Source organism: Nelumbo nucifera, chromosome 6, assembly GCF_055504915.1.
Source record: "Nelumbo nucifera cultivar China Antique chromosome 6, China Antique-T2T, whole genome shotgun sequence".
Taxonomy (NCBI): domain Eukaryota; kingdom Viridiplantae; phylum Streptophyta; class Magnoliopsida; order Proteales; family Nelumbonaceae; genus Nelumbo; species Nelumbo nucifera.
In genome coordinates, this window is record NC_142654.1 from 10,398,379 (window position 1) to 10,419,764 (window position 21,386).

The 21,386-nt window shown below is 39.0% G+C and overlaps 1 protein-coding gene across 16 annotated transcripts in view; it reads left to right on the top strand.

Annotated features, from left to right (window-relative positions):
* The window catches only part of LOC104587548 (exocyst complex component SEC10b-like), an 80,917-nt gene that overhangs the window by 8,443 nt on the left and 51,088 nt on the right, over positions 1 to 21,386 (top strand). For 3 of the 16 annotated variants that reach the window (XR_016077415.1, XM_088889834.1, XM_088889839.1), the window contains 9 exons: positions 9,235 to 9,290; positions 12,299 to 12,394; positions 12,923 to 13,180; positions 13,268 to 13,342; positions 14,009 to 14,110; positions 14,272 to 14,322; positions 14,433 to 14,538; positions 14,880 to 14,999; positions 15,088 to 15,179. Coding sequence is in view for 15 of the 16 variants with exons in the window: in XM_088889834.1 (XP_088745960.1) it covers positions 12,299 to 12,394; positions 12,923 to 13,180; positions 13,268 to 13,342; positions 14,009 to 14,110; positions 14,272 to 14,322; positions 14,433 to 14,538; positions 14,880 to 14,999; positions 15,088 to 15,179 (900 nt within the window). In the remaining variant the exon portion in view is untranslated. Of the gene's footprint in view, positions 1 to 708; positions 794 to 9,234; positions 9,304 to 12,269; positions 12,395 to 12,922; positions 13,181 to 13,267; positions 13,343 to 14,008; positions 14,111 to 14,271; positions 14,323 to 14,432; positions 14,539 to 14,879; positions 15,000 to 15,087; positions 15,180 to 21,386 lie in introns of those variants that run through there. The other 13 variants (XM_088889846.1, XM_088889845.1, XM_088889847.1 and 10 more) reach the window with 8 other exon arrangements.

Here is a 21,386-nt window from a genome sequence, read left to right on the forward strand (position 1 = left end):
AACTACACATGGATATATTTTTTGAGAAAGAAACCGGAGGTATTCTTACATTTAAGTTATTTCTTGTTATGGTGATGGTCCACTTTAATGCCTCAGTGAGAGTCCTAATTTCAAATTTAGGGTGTATTATTATGGTGAAGATTTGTATGCTTTCCAAACCTTTTCGAAAGAACAAGGAATTGAATTGAGGAGATGTTGCCTTGGTAGTTGGTACCCTACAACAGAAATGGGCATATTTTGAGTGTGGTGAGGACCCTTCTTTTTGACTCCCATACACCTAATTTCTTTTGGGTGGAGGCGACCAACACTACTGTGTTTCTTATTAATTTGCTTCCTTCATTTGTGTTACACAATTCTTCTCCATATGAATGCTTATTTCATCATTCTCTTGATTTTTCTATGCTCCATGTATTTGGATGTATTTGTTTTGTTCTCCTTTTTTCCTTATGAGCATACAATTCTTACTCCTCAAGCGGCTATGTGTGCTTTTGTAAGCTATTGCTCTGATCACAAGGGTTTTCTTTGTTATGATCCCCAACTTCGTTGTGTGCATTTCTCTTGGAATGTAGTCTTTTTGGAAATTATCTCTTTCGTTTCTCACATGGAAAAATCATATACTTCGAGTTTGTTTTTGTATTCCTTTGATTCTTCAGGGTTAGTGGATTCTTTTTTGTCATCCATTACTTTTACATGACCCTTCCAGGTCTACATGAAGAGGCATCAAACTACTCCAGTCCCTGCACCTTTGCTCCTTACACTTGCAACTATTGGTCCTCTATCTCTTATTGATCTAGTAAGTACTCCACTCTCTTCTACCCTTGATTCATCTCCTACCTTAGATCCACCTTTACATCGCTCTACTCGTGTTTCATGCCCACTTCACTGCTATGGCTTCTCATCTGGCCACAACCCCTTTTCTGCTATGTTGTCTTTTACAGAAATTCCCAAGATTTACCAATAAACTATGCTGCCCCGCATTGGAAGGAGGCTATGGATGTTGAAGTTTAGGCATTACTAGAAAATGATACATGAGACCTGGTTCACCCTTCACTAGATGCTTTTGTTATTGGCAATCATTGGGTGTACTTAGTAAAACTAAAGTTGGATGGGAGCCTTGATAGATATAAAGCTTGTCTAGTTGTACACGTTTATAAGCAAGAATATGGCATCGACTACGAAGAGACTTTTGCTCCTGTAGCAAAAATGACGACAAAGCATATGATTTTGGCTATCTCTGCTATTAAGAAGTGGGTTATGCATCAGATGGATCTGAAAAATGCCTTCCTGCATGGGGATTTGAAGGAGACTATTTATATGAAACCACCTCTTGGATATAATGATATAGCTAAAGATGGTTTGTCGATTGAAAAAGTCTTTGTATGGCTTAAAACAAATGCCTAAGGGCTAGGGCTTGGTTTGAGAAATTTAGGTCCACCATTACTGATGTTGGGTTTACTCAGTGTTTTGTAGACTACTCTTTGTTTTCCTTGAGAAGTCCCCATAGCATCACTCTGTTGTTGGTATATGTGGATGGTATTTTGATTATAGAGATGATGTTGGTGGCATTTCTTCTCTAAAACAAACACCAAGTCACTCATTCTAGATGAAAGATCTTGGTCCTTAGTCTTACTTCTTGGGCTTGGAAGTGTCTCATTCTAATCTTGGGTATTTTGTTAATCAACAGAAGTACGTTCTTGATTTAGTAAACTCAGCTTATCTGGTGGGTGATAAGCAGGTTGATACACCTCTTGAACTTAACCATAAGCTGTCTAAGGAAGATGGTAGTCTTATATGCCTCACAATGACTTGACTAGACATTTCATATGCAATTCAAATTGTTAGTTTGTTTCTACCCTGCGGAAGCCTCGTATGTCATCAATTCATTGGATTATTTGTTATGTTTGGGGGACGTGGTGCAGTTTTATTGGAGACTCCTTGATATCTTGAAAGTGTAAGAAACAACAAACTGTCTGTAAATCATCTATTGAGGTAGAGTATCGAGCAATGCCCTCGACCTGTAATGAATTGGTGGGGCTCTGTGCTCCCTTGAATGACACTAATCTTTCTTATTCTTCTCCCATCCCTCTTTATTCTAATAATATTAGTGCAATCAAGATTGCCTCTGATTTGGTATTCCATGAAAGAACAAAAAATATTGAGGTTGATTGCCATTTCATCAGGGATCTATACCATGTGGGCCGTATTACCCTTCCTCATCTATCTTCTGGTCTTCAACTAGGAGGTCTCTTTACCATAGCTCTGACATGTGCTTGCCATCAATTTCTTAGTGACAAACTGATGCTTATTTCCCAGCATCAGCTTGAGGCGGGGGGGTGTAGAGATATGGGGTGATTAGTCCATGTTCATACTGTACATTGTTTGTATTTTATCTTGTTGTAATTTCTCCTTTTTTTCCTTGCTTGTATTTGTATTTTCTCTTATTTGAGAGGGACATAATTGTCCTTTCACACTATTTAAAGTTGATATAATTTGTTCTTTTTTTGGGTGGGTGATGATACACAGCTGACTCAAATCAGTGTTATTTGAACTACTCTAACACTACACAACAAAAAATAAAGTTGAATTTTGATGGTAGTTCCTATTGTAACTTGGGGCCCTCAGGTGTAGAAGTATTTAGAGATAGGGAGGAAAAATTTTGGCTCTTTTCTCAAGTCATATAGGAGTGGGCAATTTGTTTAAACCTGAAGTGTTAGCTTTGTTTCAAGGTCTGAGACTAGCTAAACAGATGGGACTACTCCAGATTGAAGTGGAAATTGACTCAAGATAGTAATAGACTTGATGAAAGCTGGAAATTTGGGAATCTGGAAACCATATGAAAGCTATGAGAGAAGTTTGGTGTCTTACAAGGGAAGTTGAAGCAAACTTCCAATGGGTTAGAAGAACAACAAACGGCCTTGCTGATGCTCTAACCAAACAAGGATCAAACAGGAGTGAACTTTTTTGGGCTGTATTGTAACAATGGTTATGATTTTAGATTCAACATTCCAGCTTTGGAATGATTGGTATGTAATGTTAAGAATTTGAATTTAAATTTTAATGAAAGTTACTGTTTCCTATAAAAAAATATGTAATTATCAATACCACCCTTGTAATTGTTGACCTTCATCCTTCTAGGCCAATCTGTTTTTTTGAATAATAATAAATTTATTGATTTAGAAGCAAATTTAGAGTGAGTTCATACATCATCCCAGCGAGAGGCGCGAGCTGCAGCCCCTCCTTGAATCTTACAAGTAAACTAGGAAAGAAAAACAAGAATTACAATTGAGCCCAAAATAATTCTTCTCTATTTACCCCTTGCTTAGCTAACATATTTGACAAAGTATTTGCTGATCTCCCCACCCACTGTACAGTGACCAACATATTTCTTGTCAACCAACTGAATTTCTTCATTTCATTCTTGTATCGCCACATAGCCTCTTCAGAATTTTTCAACCAACCCACCACCACTTTGGAGTCCCCCTCGATTATTAGTTGTTGTTGTACCCCCATCTGGTTTGCAAATTGCACCCCTTGTACAACAGCTAAAAGTTCTGTCCTGATGGAGTTCCCAAATCCCAAGGGACCTGAGTAAAGCAACAAAATCTCTCCCTTCGCATTTCTCAAAGCACCCCCCATTCCGGATAAACCTGGATTACCCATGCTATTTCCATCAAAGTTCAACTTTAGTGAGCCTTCGGATGGAGGAGACCAGCTTGTAATTGATTTGTCCTTTAGAGATGAACACCTCGCTACTGCTGACCAATTTCTCCAAAGGTCATTAAAGGAGAATTGATGAAGGATTTCCAAGGTCTTCAGCCAATGTATTGCTCTATTCAACACAGTATTTCAAATTCTGGCTGCTCCTTTCCTTTTCTTGAAAGATTCTAAGATTTCTTTCTTCCCAAAGAGTCCAAATCAAAGCAGCACGAGCACATCTCCACATAATTCTCCCTATTTTTGTAGGCCAATAAAAGGTAGAATGGTTGAAGAGCATGTGAACTTCTGCTGGTAGACTCCAACTACCCCCAAACAACGAAAGTAGCCAAGCCCAAAGGTCTGCAGAAAAGGGACAAGATATTAATAGATGGTAACAATCCTCACCGTGAGCTCTATAGAGGATACACCAATTAGGAGAAATACAGAGGAAAGGTCTTCTCTTTTGTAGGTTATCTAAAGTGTTAACTTTCCCATGGAATACTTCCCAACAAAATGCCATAATTTTGGGGGGAACTGGCCTACACCAAATTTCTTTTGACGGAAAGGGTTGGTGAGTAGAAAGTTGAGAGATGGACTTGAAGAAAGAAGCACAAGTGAAGGTTCCATTGGGTCTAGGAGTCCAAACCCTCTTATCTGGCTTGGAGGGATCCAAACAAACCTGATTAAGACAACCAAGAAAAGCAGAAAGAGAATCAATTTTATCATCCCTAAGACCTCTACGAAACCCAAAATCCCAAGTAGGATCTAAGGGTGTTCCCAAAGGTGAGACAAATTTTGAGACCACCTCTTTTTTGTACAAAGAAATAGAAAATAGCGAAGGGAACAAATCCTTTAACGGTGTGTCTCCTACCCAAATATCCTCTCAAAAATGGACAGAGTTGCTAGAACAAACTTCATACCTGATAAAATTGAGGAATTGAGGAAGGGTGTTGTGATAGCCTTCCAAGGTGTTGCTAGGTTAGCTTGCCTCGATACACCAACATCCCATCAATTCTCTGACCTCCCATGAATGCTTCCCACCACCTCATGCCACAATCTCTCTCTCTTTCCAAAGGCCATCGCCACAACCATTTCCCTAACAGAGTTTGATTTTTTCTAGTTACCCTCCCAAGTCCCAAACGCCCCTTTTCTTTACTTTTGCACACAATTTCCCAATTAACCAAGTGATCCTTTTTTTCTTGTCCCGATTCCCATAAGAAATCTTTCATCAACTTCTCCAGTTTCCTAGCTTCCCTAAATGGTATCCTAAAAACAGACAAATAATAGGTAGGTAAGTTAGCCAAGGTAGCTCTTATTAGGGTAATTCTCCCTCCTAAAGAGATATAATTCCTCTTCCATGAGGCTAATCTCTTCTCAAATTTTCTATCACTGGGGTCCAAAATCTACTCTCCCTAGGATTTGCCCCTAAAGGAAGCCCTAAATATGACATAGGCCAAGCAGAAGTGGAACACTCAAGACACTCCGCAATAGCCTCGACCTCCCCTACCTCCAAATTTATACCCGCTATGCAGCTCTTTTCCAGATTTATTCTCAAATTAGAGATACTTTCAAAACCTTTTATTAGCTCCTTTAGGTTTGCTACCTTTTCGCTAAGACCTCCTTCACAAAAGATCATTAGGTCATCTGCAAACTGAAGGTGGGTGACGGGAACTTGGTGTCTCCCTATTCTCCAACCCCTAATGGCATCTTCGCTATCAGCCTTAGTAATGATCCTACTAATCACATCAGCTACTAAGGTAAAAAGGAAGCGTGAGAGTGGATCCCCTTTCCTGACACCCCTGCAAGTTGGAAAAAAGTCCCTCACCATACCATTTACCAGAATAGAGTAGTGACAAGTACTGATACACCCAAAGATCCAATTACACCACTTGTCCCCAAACCCACAATTTTGCATAACCTCTAATAGAAACTTCCAGTCCACCAAATCATAGGCCTTTTCAAGATCCAATTTACAAATGAATCCTCTCTTACTAGATCTTTTCATTTCCTCCACACACTCATTCGCAATTAAGACCTGATCTGTTATTTGTCGCCCTTGAATGAAAGCCCCCTGTGCTTCACTAATGATAGAAGGGAGGACTATTTTGATCCTCAATGAGAGCACTTTAGCCAGAATTTTATAGATGCTTGTCACCAGACTAATAGGCCTAAAATCTTTTGGGTGGTTGGCATCAATGTTCTTAGGTATCAGGGCCAAAATGGTGGCATTAATTCCAGGGCTTATAGTGTGATTGTCTGCAAATTCCTTAAAGACTTCAACTAAATCCTCTTTCACCACCTCCCAACAGTCTTGATAAAAGCCCATTGTAAAGCCATATGGACCCGGAGCCTTGGGTCTATCCATTAGAAAGACAACTTTCTTAATCTCTTCTTCCTCGAAATCCCTTTCCAGCCACCTTGCCACTCCATCAATTCTTGGCCAATCCACCCTTTCCATGACTGCTCTCTCACTCAAAGGTCTTCTATAAATCGATTTGAAGTGGTCCACAAATTTTCTGGCTATGTCATCCTGGTTGGTAATTACCTCCTCTCCTATCTCTAGCTTGGTCACAAGATTCTTTCTTCGTCTCCTATTTGCCAAATCATGGAAGAATCTAGTGTTCCCATCGCCTTCCTTAATCCACTTGTGTCTAGATTTTTGTCTCCAACTGATTTCTTCCCTCAATAACACCTCTTCCAAATCCTTTTTCAATTGTCTCCTTAACACTCTGTCCTTCTCGGTCAGCCCATTTTGAGATTCCTTTACATCCAAGTTCTCTATGTGAGAAATTAGGCACAATTTTTGCTCCTCAATTCTACCAAACTGATCTCTATTCCACTCTTTTATTTTGGCTCTCAGCCTTTTTAATTTCTTATGGAACTTGATCCCCTTCCATCTTACCCCCCTCTCCTCACCCCACCATTCCTTCACTTTTTTCACAAAATCTGGATGGGTGAGTCACATATTTTTGAATCTAAAAGGTTTGGGTCCTATAGAAAATGACTCAGTACCTATTTGGATAGGATAGTGATCGGAGGTGACCCTGGGTAACGCTCTAGCAACCAAGTTTTCCAAACTATTCTCCCAGGCAAGGTTAAATAAGAATCTGTCCAGCTTCGAACAAAAAGGGTTTTCCTGAAGGTTGGACCAAGTGTAACTGGCTTGCAGCAGAGGTATTTCCTTCAGTTCACATTCTTCAATAAAACCATTAAATTTCCTCATGCTTGTTGAAATTACCTGTTGGGGATTACTGGTTTCATCAAAGAATCTAATGACATTAAAATCCCCGCCCAGGCACCAAGGACCATCCCATAACCCCTTGATTGCATATAGTTCCTCCCACATCTCATTCCTCTCTCTATAGGAATTAGGGCCATAAACATTGGTTAAGACCCATACACACCCATTCTCTACATTCTTACACTTAATGTAAACTGAGAATCTGCCTATCAATTCTTCCACTACTTCCACCACATCCTCCCTCCACAGTGTTACGATCCCCCCCGATGCTCCCCAAGAAGGAGACAAGCTCCAACCTAAACCTCTAGATCTCCAAAAACTCCTCACCCATCTCCCATCTAATTCCATCATTTTGGATTCTTGTAACAACACAATATCGGGTTTTTCCCTTCGGAGTAGGTCTTTGATCACCCTTCTCTTTCTTGCACTCCCTAACCCTCTTACATTCCAGCTAATAATTTTCATCGAGACAAAATAGCAAAAAACCCATGAAAAGGCCATAGTCTCCTCATTTTAGGCCCTTCCTCCTATCCCCTCTACCACTGAATTCTAAATCCCCCTCAATGTCTGAAATTAGCCTTTCCACTTCAGATATTTTTTTCTTATCTGTTCCTTTTTCCCCCCCTTCCTAATACAACAATCATCCTTTTTCTTTTCTCCACCATTTCCAGCCAATGTCTGAGAAAGAATTTTACCCTGCTCACACTTATTTTGGCTACAACATCTTTCTAAGAGTCCTTCCTTTTTTTTTTTCCTCCATCATTGTACAAATCAGCTCCCAAATTCTGTCTGCCTCCCCCTTATTACTTCCTTCCAACACCCTCTCTCCTTCTTCCACTATCACCCTCTCTCTTGCATCAGAACCTCCTGGATGGGAAGCTGGGATATCCACTTGGAAAACCTTTCCATATTTGCAACAGAGTAGTTTTCTAGGACAATGAGATAATCTCCTGCACCATATGATATTATATGTAGTCTAAATGATCACTTCTCAAATAAAATGTTAGCTACATGTGTGGTTTGTAAACCAAAAGATTAAAATACAAATACTAGAAACCAAAAGCTTTGTTTATATATGTTTGACTATTCATAGACCTAGAGGAAATCTTCTTTGTTTTGTAGACATTTAAAATAGTTTTATTTGTAATTTTGTGGATAACACTGAGGAGGAATGTCTAACAATGCAATGTGTTCTTTTCCTAGTTTAGGACTCTTAAAAATTAGAAGATGAAAATGATCAATTCGCGAATTCATTTTTTAACATCATATTAGAAGGAAAGTTCATTTCTTTGTTTGACACTACAGACTAGAAACTAAATCCATCCATTCGTGTCAATGACTTCCTAGATATGGTCACTTGCATCAGGATTTAGGAACCACATAAATCAATAAACTCCTGATTGATATTATGAATAGGTAGATATTTGACAATACAATGTTTTTTTTTTTTTCATTTTCTAGCTCAGGAGACTTAAAAATTAAGAAAATGGAAATGAATAATCCACGAGTTTATTGTTTTAGCATCATATTATAAACTAAGTTCATTTCTTTGTCTGACATTATACATTAGAAATTCATTCGTTCATGTCAGCAACTACCTAGATATGGTCACTTGTACATATGTATGGTTCATAAACTAAAAGATTAAACAAATAAAAGAAACCAAAATATTTGATTATACGTGTTTGGTTGCTCCTAAACCTAGAAGAAAATATCTTTGTTTGCTAGATATTTAAAATGGTTTCACTTGTAAATTTGTGAATAACTTTGAGGCAGATTGAATGGTTTCAATTTATTATGTCTTTGAAAGAAAGATTAAAATCTTGAACATGCATTAGGAATCGGATAAACAAATAAGCCCTAATTGATGCTAGATACCTGACAATGCAATGTGTTTGTGTGTACTTTTTTATTTTCTAGTTTGGGAGACATAAAAATTAGAAAAATGAAAATGATCAATCCGCAAGTTCATTTGTTTTAACATCATTCATTTCTTTGTTCGACACTACACATTAGAAATTAAATTCATTCATTCATGTCAATGCCTTTCCAGATCTGGTCACCTATACTTGGTGTTCCTGGTAATTTGGAACTGTTAAATAATTTTGGTAATTATGGATGCCTACATTTGGGTGTTCATCTGGGCCAAATGTACTAATGGAATAATGAAATGGGATTTGGAATATTCATTTGCTGATTTAATCTCTCTCATAAGAGATTTTATTTGCTAATTGTGTTGTTCTTTATGTTGTGCTTCTTTCTTTCCTCAATCTTATGTGTCTGTGATTAACTTGCAGGATCCCCCTTGACAGTTGCCTCTCTAGTAGAGCATTCACATCTCCATTTTCAGAAAGTAGGAGGCTAGTGTAATTCTTGATTTTTTTTCTGTGAATTTCCATCAAATTTATCATGGATGTTGATGTTCTTATAAGTGGGAGGCCAGGAGGGCCATATATCTTGATGAATTGGTGATTGGATATTGTGAATACTTCAGTTTTTTTTTGTTGGTTATGATACTATAGGTCTTTTCCTTGATAATTATTTGCTATGGTTATGGATATTTTATGCAGCTGGCTTAAAGTGCCAGATATGTTGATTGATGGTGGAGTGGATGTTAGAAGTATTCAAAATTTATATTTTTATCCTTGGTTGTCGTCCCTTTTGGAGGTTATTTATCCTTTCTGTATATTTGTTCTATTGGTGGAACCTTAGTATTATTTTTGGGAGGTAAGGAGAGCTATATCTATTTATGAATGGTTGAATGAATGTTGGGAGTGTTTCCAAATGTTTATTTTTTCTTTGTTTTGACCTCTTTTAAGGCTACTTTTTTCCTTGGTGTAATCCTTGTTGAGATAACTATTGTGCTCTCATTTTTATTTACCCCATCTTTGCTTGTAAATGGTAGTCAATGTTCTGTGATGTGCTGGATAGTTGATTATGAATGTTGGGAGTGTTTCCAAATGTTTATTTTTTCTTTGTTTTGACCTCTTTTAAGGCTACTTTTTTCCTTGGTGTAATCCTTGTTGAGATAGCTATTGTGCTCTCATTTTTATTTACCCCATCTTTGCTTGTAAATGGTAGTCAATGTTCTGTGATGTGCTGGATAGTTGATTATGAAGGGAAGGGAGATCCATCATATGGATGGCCGAACCATGCAGGGTGGCTGGGCGAAATTTCAAAAATTTCTTTCTCCCTTCCGGGAATCCTATTCCCTGATTTAGAAAAATTGCATTTTTCAAGGTTCGTTCTTGAAACAAACCGGACCAAATCTGAAACCAAGATTAAGGGAGGGATATACCTGATACGGAATCAACAGTAGTTCCCAATGTAGGTGTTCGCGCCCAAAGAGTTCACCAAATCCTTCCTCCACTGAAGATGACACAGCTTAGGGTGAGGCAGGATCAACAAAGAGATTCTTCAGCAAGAACCCTAATTCTTCAGCAAGAATCACGTAGGGATGTGAGCACAACTTCAAGATTGTTTCTTCCAACAAGAAACAATATCAAGATCCAATCTTGATCACTCCAAGAACTGGAGATCGAACAGGGTAGGGCGGTAAGAACAGAGAGAAGATTTGAGATTTGCAAAAGTGTTTAACAGAAGGATTTCTCCCTCTATTTATAATCCTTCTTGGATAAGCTTCCTAATCATATCAGGAGAGGGTTCTTTGATCCAAATCTTTATTTGGATCATAACTCTTAAGTGGATAAGACATATCTTATCCTCTTGCTGATCTAGAAGCAGATCTGATCTCAAATTCGCCCATAATTAATTAATCTAATTAGCCCATTAAGTTATCAGGCTCACTTCCTTTTAATTACTGGATCACTTGGCTCTCTTTGTATGGCTTGGGGCCCTATCATTTATCTCCACAGAAGCCATATGGGTTTAGCCTAGCCTCTGTTACAAGGCCTGGTCAAATTCACTGCCGAAGACAGTGAACCCTTGAGCCCATCAGTATGGGCTCTTAACAGGCCCAACATTTACACTAAATGGTCCCTGGGTCCAACCACCTTATGAAGGCCCAAGGACTATGGACTTATGTGAGATTAGCCCATCAGGTAAAAGCCCTAAATGGTTTTACACTTAACCTCTCAGACCTTAATGATCATACACTGCCCGACAAGAGAGGACCTCTCCCTCGGCTACAAGGTACAATGTAGCATTCTCTACTCACATGGATCTCGGGAATTAAAACCTTTTGCAAACATTTTGTGAAACCATAATATATATGTATATCTCTATATAAATATATTTTGCAAAAACAAATCTCAACAAGTTTGAAATCAACTGCCGGCAGTTTAGGTTTCCATTAAAGAGAGTGCATTCCCCGATCATTCACTTTGTTTGACAAAAGGGCTGATTCTGTCACTATGATCACCTACTCAGGTGAATTCTCAGACTGCCCCAACATACCCAGGTTTTGACCCCACTAAGGATCTCACTGATTGGTACAAAGATAGTCCAATCCGACACCTAGTGTAGTACCATAATCGAGTCTAGGGGTTAGGTGTAACTTTTCAGTTTTGCCCATCTGTCTCCAAGGTCTAGGGCATAATTGGAAAATAGTCCGGTTCAGGGTTTCAAGCAAACCCACACTACATGTGCTTCAGGTCTCACCCTGGCAGCTGAGACAAGCCACCCCAATCGACTTGGCAGCACATTAGTGTCAGCCTTGGCAGGATAAACCTCCCTAGGTCTATCCAACAACTGTGAAGATTCTAAACTCACACGAGTCTCATAAGTGTCCAGTTTAAGGGTAATACACAGAAACACACCATAATAACATGAATCAATTATGTATTTTATTCATTTACAATAAATGCCAATAATATACATCAATTTGATTGGAGCTACGGGCATACACTGTCTAACAGATTACCCCCACTTTTATCCATTTCCCTTTGGTAATATTTGATCTCTGTAACAATCTTTTCCACAAAGTGAGTCAGTGATGGCAATCAGCTGATCAAGAAAGTGAGGGAATGCCTGCCCATTGGCCATAATTGGGTCTTCTTTTGTTGCCATATTGTTTTCTCATTTTCTTTTTCTATTTGCCCTTGCATTTTTTTTTTGAAGATAGTAAGTCATAGTTCTCCCCTTCATTATACATCTCATATAATTTGTTTGGTTTAGCACTTAAAGTGTGAAATTCCTTGTGATTATGCTGTTTCTTCAGTTCTGGAAGCGAGACATACATGAAAGTCATGTTCTCTAGAATTATGCTTTAGTTGCAAGTTTTGGGTTGTTTTAGTTTTTATGCTTTATGGCTAATTAGCCAAATATGCTGCAATGTTTTGGGCATGTTTTAACCAATTTTATATTGCTTCAGAAATCCTGATTTAGTCTTCCTTGGATTAGATGAAAGAGAGTAGAGATGGAACCAGAGGTGGTAGAGTTTCAAAGTCATCGTCTATTACCTCACTTCCACTTATGCTGGACCTAGATGACTTTAAGGTAAAAGGCAAGGATTAAAATATCAGTATGCTTGATACCAAAATTTGGTATCGATGTGTATCAATATGCCCACTACTCCAAGTTATTTTATTTATTTATTTAATTTTTTTACTTTTTTCATTTTAATAGGATTATAGTGGTGTGATTAATCATCCCAAAGTTTTAAAAGTTTATGTATTGGTGTATCCATGTGTATTTGGAATACTGGATGCACCGATACAGATCGATATTTTAATCCTTATAAAAATGTTTTTTTGCATTTGAAGATTCTGAAAATGGTTTTATGATTTGTAATTAGGAAGCAACAAAATTGCCAAGGGTGATGCCACGACAGTGCAGAGAATGACATTTAGCCTGTCCCTAGCATCTAAACTATTCAAAGCATGCCTTAAGAGTTATAGGCATGTTTCAGGGTTCCATTAGATGGCTTAGCCTTTGAAAATTGATTAAAATAAAGGTTTTCAGATTCTTTTGCTATTAGTTCATTTAGATTGACTATTGATCTTTTAGTGTGACTTTTCCTTTTAGGGTGATTTCTCTTTTGATGCATTATTTGGAAACCTGGTAAATGAACTCCTCCCATCATTTCAAGAAGAAGATGCTGATTCATCAGAAGCCCAAAGCGGCACTGTAGGAAATGATGTTTTGCCCAGTGGACATCTGCGAGCTCCATCTGATGCAGCAAAGTTTGCACAAGGACTTTTCTCTCCCTTATTTCCAGAAGTAGATGCTCTCTTATCTATATTCAAAGATTCTTGCAGGGAGTTGATTGACCTTAGAAAGCAGGTATATCATCTGGGCTTGGGCCAGTAGACTATTTAAGCTTGTCCAGATTGTTAATCGATGTTTCTCTTTATCTACTGTGAGTTGAAGATTGATGCAAGACTGAACAATCTCAAGAAGGAGGTTTCTGTCCAAGACTCCAAGCACCGCAAGACTCTGTCTGAGGTTAGTGTATTGAAAGGAATAAGTTAAGAGTTTTCTAGTCAATTTAGATAACCCAAAAGACTAGATAATATGATGTTTACTTAACTTTCACAACATTATATGTCTTTATTTTTATTCAAAATTTTGCAAGCTGCTTTCAAAAGGAAAACATTCAACTTTTTTTTTGATGAATAACTGAATTATTTTATTAAAAAAGAACCAAAAAAAAGGGAAAGTGGATCCCTATGGTTTTCCACCAATCCCCATTGTACAAGAGTTATTAATGGAGGACCTACTGAAATTGAGCTCAAGCATTTCTCCTTTTACTGTCTAGAGTGGACCAATTGGCCTTTTCTTCTCTTCCTTTTGTATGATGGATTTACACCTATAGTAAACCCAGAAGTTCTGAAATCACAGAAGAGTTCTTCAAATTATATGTTTGTAGAGCTTGTGAATCAAATATCCATTTGGATTGGAAAGTTTTAATTTAGGGGCCATTACTTGGCGTTATGGTAAAATCTCGGGCTGACAGGCACGGGAATGTGAGGTTGAGTCTGAGAGCAGCCACTTTGTGCAAAAAGGTTAGGTCTGTATCCAGTTCACCCCTCCCAAGACTGATAGCTGGGACCAACATTCGGTAATTGCCTTTCTTATTTAAAAGTTAATTTTTGTTTTTTCATCATTCAGTTGGAGAAAGGTGTAGATGGCCTATTTGATAGCTTTGCCAGGCTGGATTCTCGTATCTCTAGTGTTGGGCAGACTGCTGCTAAAATTGGAGATCATTTGCAGGTAAAGTGTGTGTCTGTATTTTATAATGATTAGTTACCGAGCTTTCTTATTCCATTTCATGCATTGCAGTTAGGGCTATATGAAATCATGGTTTTACTGATGGTTGGAATGGGATTTATGTAGCATCCATTGTTTTAATAAATTTTGTTGTTGCTCATCAGAGTGCAGATTCCCAGAGAGAAACCGCTAGTCAAACAATAGAGCTGATAAAGGTAATCCTAGAAATCTTTCAGAATTGTCCCAGTTGTAATAATTTTTTACTTTGTTGCCATCCTCTGCATAATTAATTTCCTAACGTCAAGATTGTAATGAATTCCTGCAGTACCTGATGGAGTTCAATAGCAGCCCAGGGGATCTGATGGAACTTTCACCTCTGTTTTCTGATGATAGTCGTGTTGCAGAAGCTGCTTCAATTGCACAGAAATTGCGTAAGATGAAATTCTTGACTTGTAAAGTTGTAATGTGTCCATTTCAATATCAATTTAAGTTCTTAAGTTATGGACATTCTGAAAATATTTGAAATTTTCTGTGCTAAAAGGATCTTGTTTGAAGCAGTGAATCATGCTAATCATTTCAATAAAAGTCTACTTGTGCTGCTTTCATTAATGAATTGATTGTGAAACATCATTAGAGTTATTCCACAAAATTAAAGATATTTAAAGAGCACATTTTGTTTCTATGTTCTTTTTTTTTTTATATCAATACTGTTTCCTCTTTTCTTGTCATAACAGGAGTGACTATTAACCATTACTTTGTTATGTCTTTTTAGGGGCATTTGCCGATGAAGATGTTGGAAGACATGGCATAGCTGTACCATCAGTGATGGGAAATGCAACAGCAGGAAAAGGTCTGGAAGTTGCAGTTGCAAATCTTCAAGACTACTGCAATGGTGGGTTTACTTGTACCTGCTACTTTTCTATTTTATCCTTTCTAAATAACATATAACTTATTTGGCCTTTTTGCCTTGGTTTCTTCAGAACTGGAGAATAGATTATTGACTCGATTTGATGCAGCTTCACAGAGGAGGGAATTATCAACAATGGCACAATGTGCTAAAATTTTGTCTCAGGTAATTCAGAGGTTTGTAGAAGGTTGTATTTTGATGTCATCACCCTACTTTTAAGTACCTTACACCTTATGGGTTAATTAGCTACAGACTGACCAACTTTTGAATTATGGCTTCTTTATCTGCTTGGATGATACAAACATTGCATCTGCTTTGCTCAAAAGAAATGTGTGTATTCAACATGTGGGATAGGACTGCTGAGTTAATCTCTAACTTGTGTTATTGTTTGACTTGGTTGCCATCCATGCATTGAATGGATAATGAATAATATAAAATAAAAATTGTTGAAATATGGCCTTATTTTTAAGAATTGATATGTTTACATTGTCATTATTATAGGTCTTGTGTTTTCATTACTATAGGACTTATTATATGGATACATGACCAGGGTGTTCTAGTCTTTTTCATTGTTTTACAAAATAATATAAACAGAGGAAAAAGGCCACATGTCTCATGCTTTTTTCTTCTCTCTCAAAATTGATTTCTTCTTCTCTCTTCCTTCTCTATTTATTTCACTAAATTTCTATATTTCTGAGTTAACCAGATAAGTTTGTATTAGAGTGAAGCTCCTTTTTGTGTGTCTATAGGGTGAAATGTTTGTAGTTCTTGGCTCAATGGGTTGCATGGAGATTTGAAGAGGTTGATCAATCTATTCTAGATTGTCTGGTTTTTGGAGGACTTTTGGAGAATTAATTGGAGATTGCTTGATGCCTATGTTATGCAGATACAACAAGGATATGTCTGGACACAGAATTTACACTAAAACTTGAAGTATCTGATATGATACAACACCCTTGTACAAGTACCCGGGTATCATAGTTTGGTGTGCAAGAGGAAGCCTTGAAAATTTTTCCTAAAAATCAAGAACCCAATATTTTATTTTAAATTTTTGTACAGCTTTACTGATATGTTTGATATTTCTATAGAGAATGGTTTTTGTTTTGTTGTGGTTTAGGGTGTTTGAAGTGGGCTCCCCTTATTTCTCCCCTTTATTGGCACCAGTAGGGTGTTCTCCCTTGTTTCACACCCTAGAGTTAGTTATAAAATACTGTGTGATAAAAGAAAGGAAGGAAAAAGAAAAGAAAAGAAAAGAAATGAAGAGGAGAAGAGGAGAAGAAGTGTTTGTTGACAGAATGAAGTGTGTTACTGTTCACACCCAGAAACTTGGTATTTGAACATAATGAAGAAATTACAAAAAATGCTCATAACTAGGCATCCTAATGCAAAAAAAAAAAAAAAGAAAAAAAACATATAAAAGGATGAAAATTCCCTTACACTCTCAATGCTCCCCCCTCAAGTTGAGCATAGATATTTATCATGCCCAGCTTTCTCAAATTGTTGTCAATTTTTGGCTTTTTTTTTTGATCAATAACACTTTCATTAATTCATCAAAGAAGATTTACAAAAGGAAGACAAACACGCTTATCTTCCAAGAGCAACAAAGAATCTCAAGAAAAGGAAAAAAGAAAGAGAAAAGAAAGAAAACACACTAAAGTTACAGCTTGGCCCAAAAAAGTGAATCCCTTTCTGCCCCTTGTTTAGCTAAACCGTCAGCTAGGGAATTAGCCAATCTTTTAACCCAATGTATCTTAACCTCCATCTCCCGCACTAGCCACTTGAATTTCCTCCTCTCATTATTGTACTTCCATAAGCCATTGTGATCTTTAAGCAGCCACCCTATCACCACCTCTGAATCCCCTTCAATTAAGAGTTTCCTGATGTTCAACTCCTTAGCTTTTTGGACTCCTTCCATAACTGCAAAGATCTCAGCTCTAAGGGAGTCACCCACTCCAATTGGGCCTGAGAGCATGGCAGAAATGACCCCATTTTCATCCCTAAAAACACCCCCAATCCCCGATTGTTCCGGATTTCCCCTGCTACACTCATCAAAGTTTAATTTCACGAATCCACTAGGTGGAGGGGTCCAAGCCACACTCATTACTGACTTAGTTTGTGTGCAACTTGCAATTTCACCCCACTTCCTCAACATGTCATCCACAGTGTAATCTGTGAAAAGCTCCAAAGATTTCAGCCACTGTACCGCCCTAATATGAATGATAGCCCTCAGATATGCTGCTCCTCTCTGAGCTTCTGAGAATATCCTGGAATTTCTTTCTTCCCAAAGTGTCCAACATACCGCAGCCCTTAGTCCTCTCCACATTGTCCTTCCCCTTTTTATCCGCCATCTGAAAAAAAGAAGGGGAAAACAGGCCTTGCAAGTCTGATGGGGGGTTCCAACAACAACCAAATAGGGACAAAGCCCATTCCCAAATTGACCTCGCAAAATGGCAAGACACCAGTAGGTGAAAACCAGTCTCCCCATCCGCTTTACAAAGAACACACCACTGAGGTGACAAACAAGTATTGGGTCTCTTTTTTTGGAGTAAAGCACCAGTGTTGATTCTTTCCAGATAGGCTTCCCAACAAAAACTACCAACCCTAGGAGGTATTGCTCTGCACCAAACCTCATCAACAGGAAAAGGAGGGGAGGTAGGACTGGTGGACTGAATTAAGACTTTGAAGAAAGAAGCACAAGTAAAAATGCCATTGGGAGAAGGTGTCCAAATTCTAGAGTCCGCCCTAGTGGGGTCTACGACAACGTTATCATGAATTGCAATAAGGCTCAAAATAATGTCAAAGTCTGAGTCCCTCAAATCCCTTCTTAGACCCAAGTTCCGCCCAATCCCAGAAATGGAAGAGGACGGGGTGGTAAAAGACGAGATTGGCTCATTTTTCAAATCAGAAAGAGCAAACAAAGAAGGAAACTGATCCTTTAGAGGGGCTCCCCACCCAGGTTTGTTCCCAAAATTTTATGGAGTTACCGGAATTCAAATCATACCTGATATTAGGGGAGAAAACTGGTAGTAGGTCATGAATGGCTTTCCAAGGAGAATTGCTTGTGGTCCTAGCTCTGATTCCAGCGTCCCATCCATTATGCTCCAGCCCATGAATACTTGCCACTATTCTAGCCCAAAGCTTCTCCTTCTCCAATGGGAATCTCCACAACCACTTTCCCAACAGAGTCATATTCCTTCTCCTAATATTCCCAAGCCCCAAGCCACCATCAGTCTTACTCCTACAAACTATCTCCCAGCTCACTCTATGGTCCCTCTTTTCCTCTCCCGGTTCCCACAGGAAATCTCTCATTAACTTCTCCAATCTATTAGCAACCTTCACTGGGATTTTAAACACCGACAGGAAAAAGATAGGTAAATTAGCAAGCGTGGCCTTAATAAGAGTAATTCTCCCAGCAAGAGAGAGGTAGTTCTTTTTCCATGACACTAGTCTTTTTTTGAACCTTTCCACCACCGGGTTCCAAAAGCTCTCCCTCATGGGATTATCCCCCTAAAGGCAACCCTAAGTAGTTCAAAGGCCAGCCCGAGACTTCACACCCCAATACTTCAGCACTCTCCCCGATCTCTCCCTCCTCCAAATTCACCCCCACAACACAACTTTTCTCAAGGTTAACTTTCAAGTTGGATATTTGCTCAAACAGTTGTATCACCAACTTCAAATTCCTAATAAATCTCACATTTCCGCCTTCACAAAAAAGAATCGTGTCGTCAGCAAACTGCAAGTGAGTAAGAGGGGTTTCCGCCCTCCCAACTCTCCAGCCTCTAATGAGCCCCCTAGAATCTGCTCTGTGAATCAATTTCCCCAAAACCTCCGCAATTATAATGAACAAGAAAGGAGAAAGGGGGTCTCCTTGTCTTATACCCCTATTGGCTGGAAAGAAGTCTACCACTGTCCCATTCACTAGCACTAAGTAATGACAATTCCGGACACAACCCATGATCCACTTACACCATCTAGCCCCAAACCCAAATTTAGTCAAAATTTTACTAAAAAATTCCCAGTCCACCAAGTCATAAGCCTTTTCCAAGTCCAACTTACAAACCACTCCCTTCTTCTTATCCCTCTTAAAGTTCTCCACACTCTCATTAGCAATTAAAATTTGATCAGTGATTTGTCTTCCATTCACAAAAGCTCCTTGGTAGTGTGCAATGATATCTGGCAAAACCTTCTTCAGCCTCAAAGATAACACTTTTGCAATGATCTTATACAAGCTATTAACCAAGCTAATTGGCCTAAAATCCTTTGGGTGTGAAGCATCTTTCTTTTTTGGAATTAAGGCTATAAATGTGGAATTCACACCCGGATTGACAATTCCTCTCCTATAAAACTCCTCAAATACCTGCAAAAGATCATCTTTCAAAATGTTCCAACAGTCCTGATAAAAACCCATTGTGAACCCATCCGGCCTTGGGGCTTTTGTTCTATCCATAGAAAAAACAACCTCCTTGATCTCTTCTAAACTAAAGCTTCTCTCCAACCTTCTTCTGTTCTCCACCCCTACATCTGGCCAATCCAAACCTTCTATCCACACCCTTCTACACACAGGCCTTCTTAGGATAGATTTGAAGTGCTCCAGACAAGCCCCGACAATCTCTTGATGCACTAGCTCAACTCCATCTACTACCAATTTGGAGATCAGGTTCTTCCTTCTCCTGCCTTCTGCTAGAGAGTGGAAAAACCTAGTGTTTCTATCCCTCTCTTGCACCCATTTACACCGAGATTTTTGCCTCCAGCTAATTTCCTCCTTGTGCAGGCAATCCTGTAACTGTCATCTTAGATCTCTCCTGAGCTCAATGTCTTCCTCTCCAACTTCTCACCTTTCTTCTTTAAAGTCAAGGCTTTCAATCTTATCCAATAGATCTCCCTTTCTTTTTTCTATCCTTCCAAACTCCACCAAATTCCACTCCTTGATTTTTGCTTTCAAAAATTGAAGTTTCTTATGGAATTTCATCCCCTCCCATTCCACCAATGGGTTACACTCAAACCACCACTCCCTCACTTTGTTGTTAAACCCTGGGTGGAGTAACCACATATTTTCAAATCTAAAGGGGGTAGGACCTCCACGCCTTCTTTCCTCCTTACATAACACTATGGGCCAATGATCGGAGGTCACCCTTGGAAGAGCTCTAGAAGCCAAGGTTCCCCAATGGACTTCCCAATCCAGAGAGAACAGGAATCTATCCAATTTAGAGCAAATGAGTCTAGATTGGAGATTTGACCAAGTAAATGTCTTATGAGCTAAGGGGATCTCTTTAAGCTCAAAGTCCTCCCCAAAGCTGTTAAACTTCCTCATGCTTTTTGTCACTCTCTGGTTAACCTTATTGGATTCCTCCACGAATCTAATCACATTGAAGTCCCCACCCAAGCACTAGGGCCCATCCCACAACCCTCTAACATTCGCCAATTCCTCCCACAACTCCTTTCTCTTTCTGTAGTCATTCGGTCCGTAAACATTTGTGAGAACCCACGTAAAATCACCCTCAAGCTGCTTAAACTTCACGGAAACCGAGAACTTTCCGTTCAACTCCTCCAGGCCTTCAACCACATCCCTCTTCCACATTGTTATAATCCCCCCGGATGCACCCCAAGAGGGAGCAGCCACCCAACTGACCCCCTGGCTTTCCAAACACTCCATGCCCAATTGCTATTAAACTCCATTCTCTTAGACTCTTGCAACAGCACAATGTCTGGGTCAAATCATTTTATTACATCTTTTATTGTCGCTCTCTTCCTTGCACTCCCAATTCCCCTCACATTCCAATTGAGTATCTTCATTCCACTTCTTATTTAAACCCCTTGCCACCTTCCACTACTTTCCCCCTTTCCTCCTATCTCCTTTTACCCCGAGATTGTTGTCTCCTACATCTCTCTTCAATCTCTCAACTTCACTCAATCTCCTCTTCTTTGTTCTGATCTCCTTCTTCCTCTTCTGTAAACTTTCTTTCAATACATTCAAATCTTCCAACCTACAACCCAACTTCTCTATAAATTCAGCTAGCAAGTCTTCTCTCACCGAGTCCTCCACCCTTACCCTTCCTACAGAAACCCCTCCATCTCTGCCCATCTGCCCGTTCTTCCTCTCCCCTGGTCCCACCTTTGTTCTTTCCTCTCCATCCAATCTCCCTCTCCTATTACTTCCCTCCTTCCCTGTTCCTTTCCCTCCATCTCTACCCTCAAACCTTTCCCTCCTCTCCACTAGCCCCTCCCCTCTTCCTTCCTCCCCTTCCCTCCTCCAAATCAATTTTCCTTCCACTTCCTTAAACACTTTTTCAATGATTTCCCACACTTTCACTCCTAAACCTTCCTTCCCTCACCTTCCCACTTTCCTTCATCCCCTTCTCCCCCTCCTCGGAG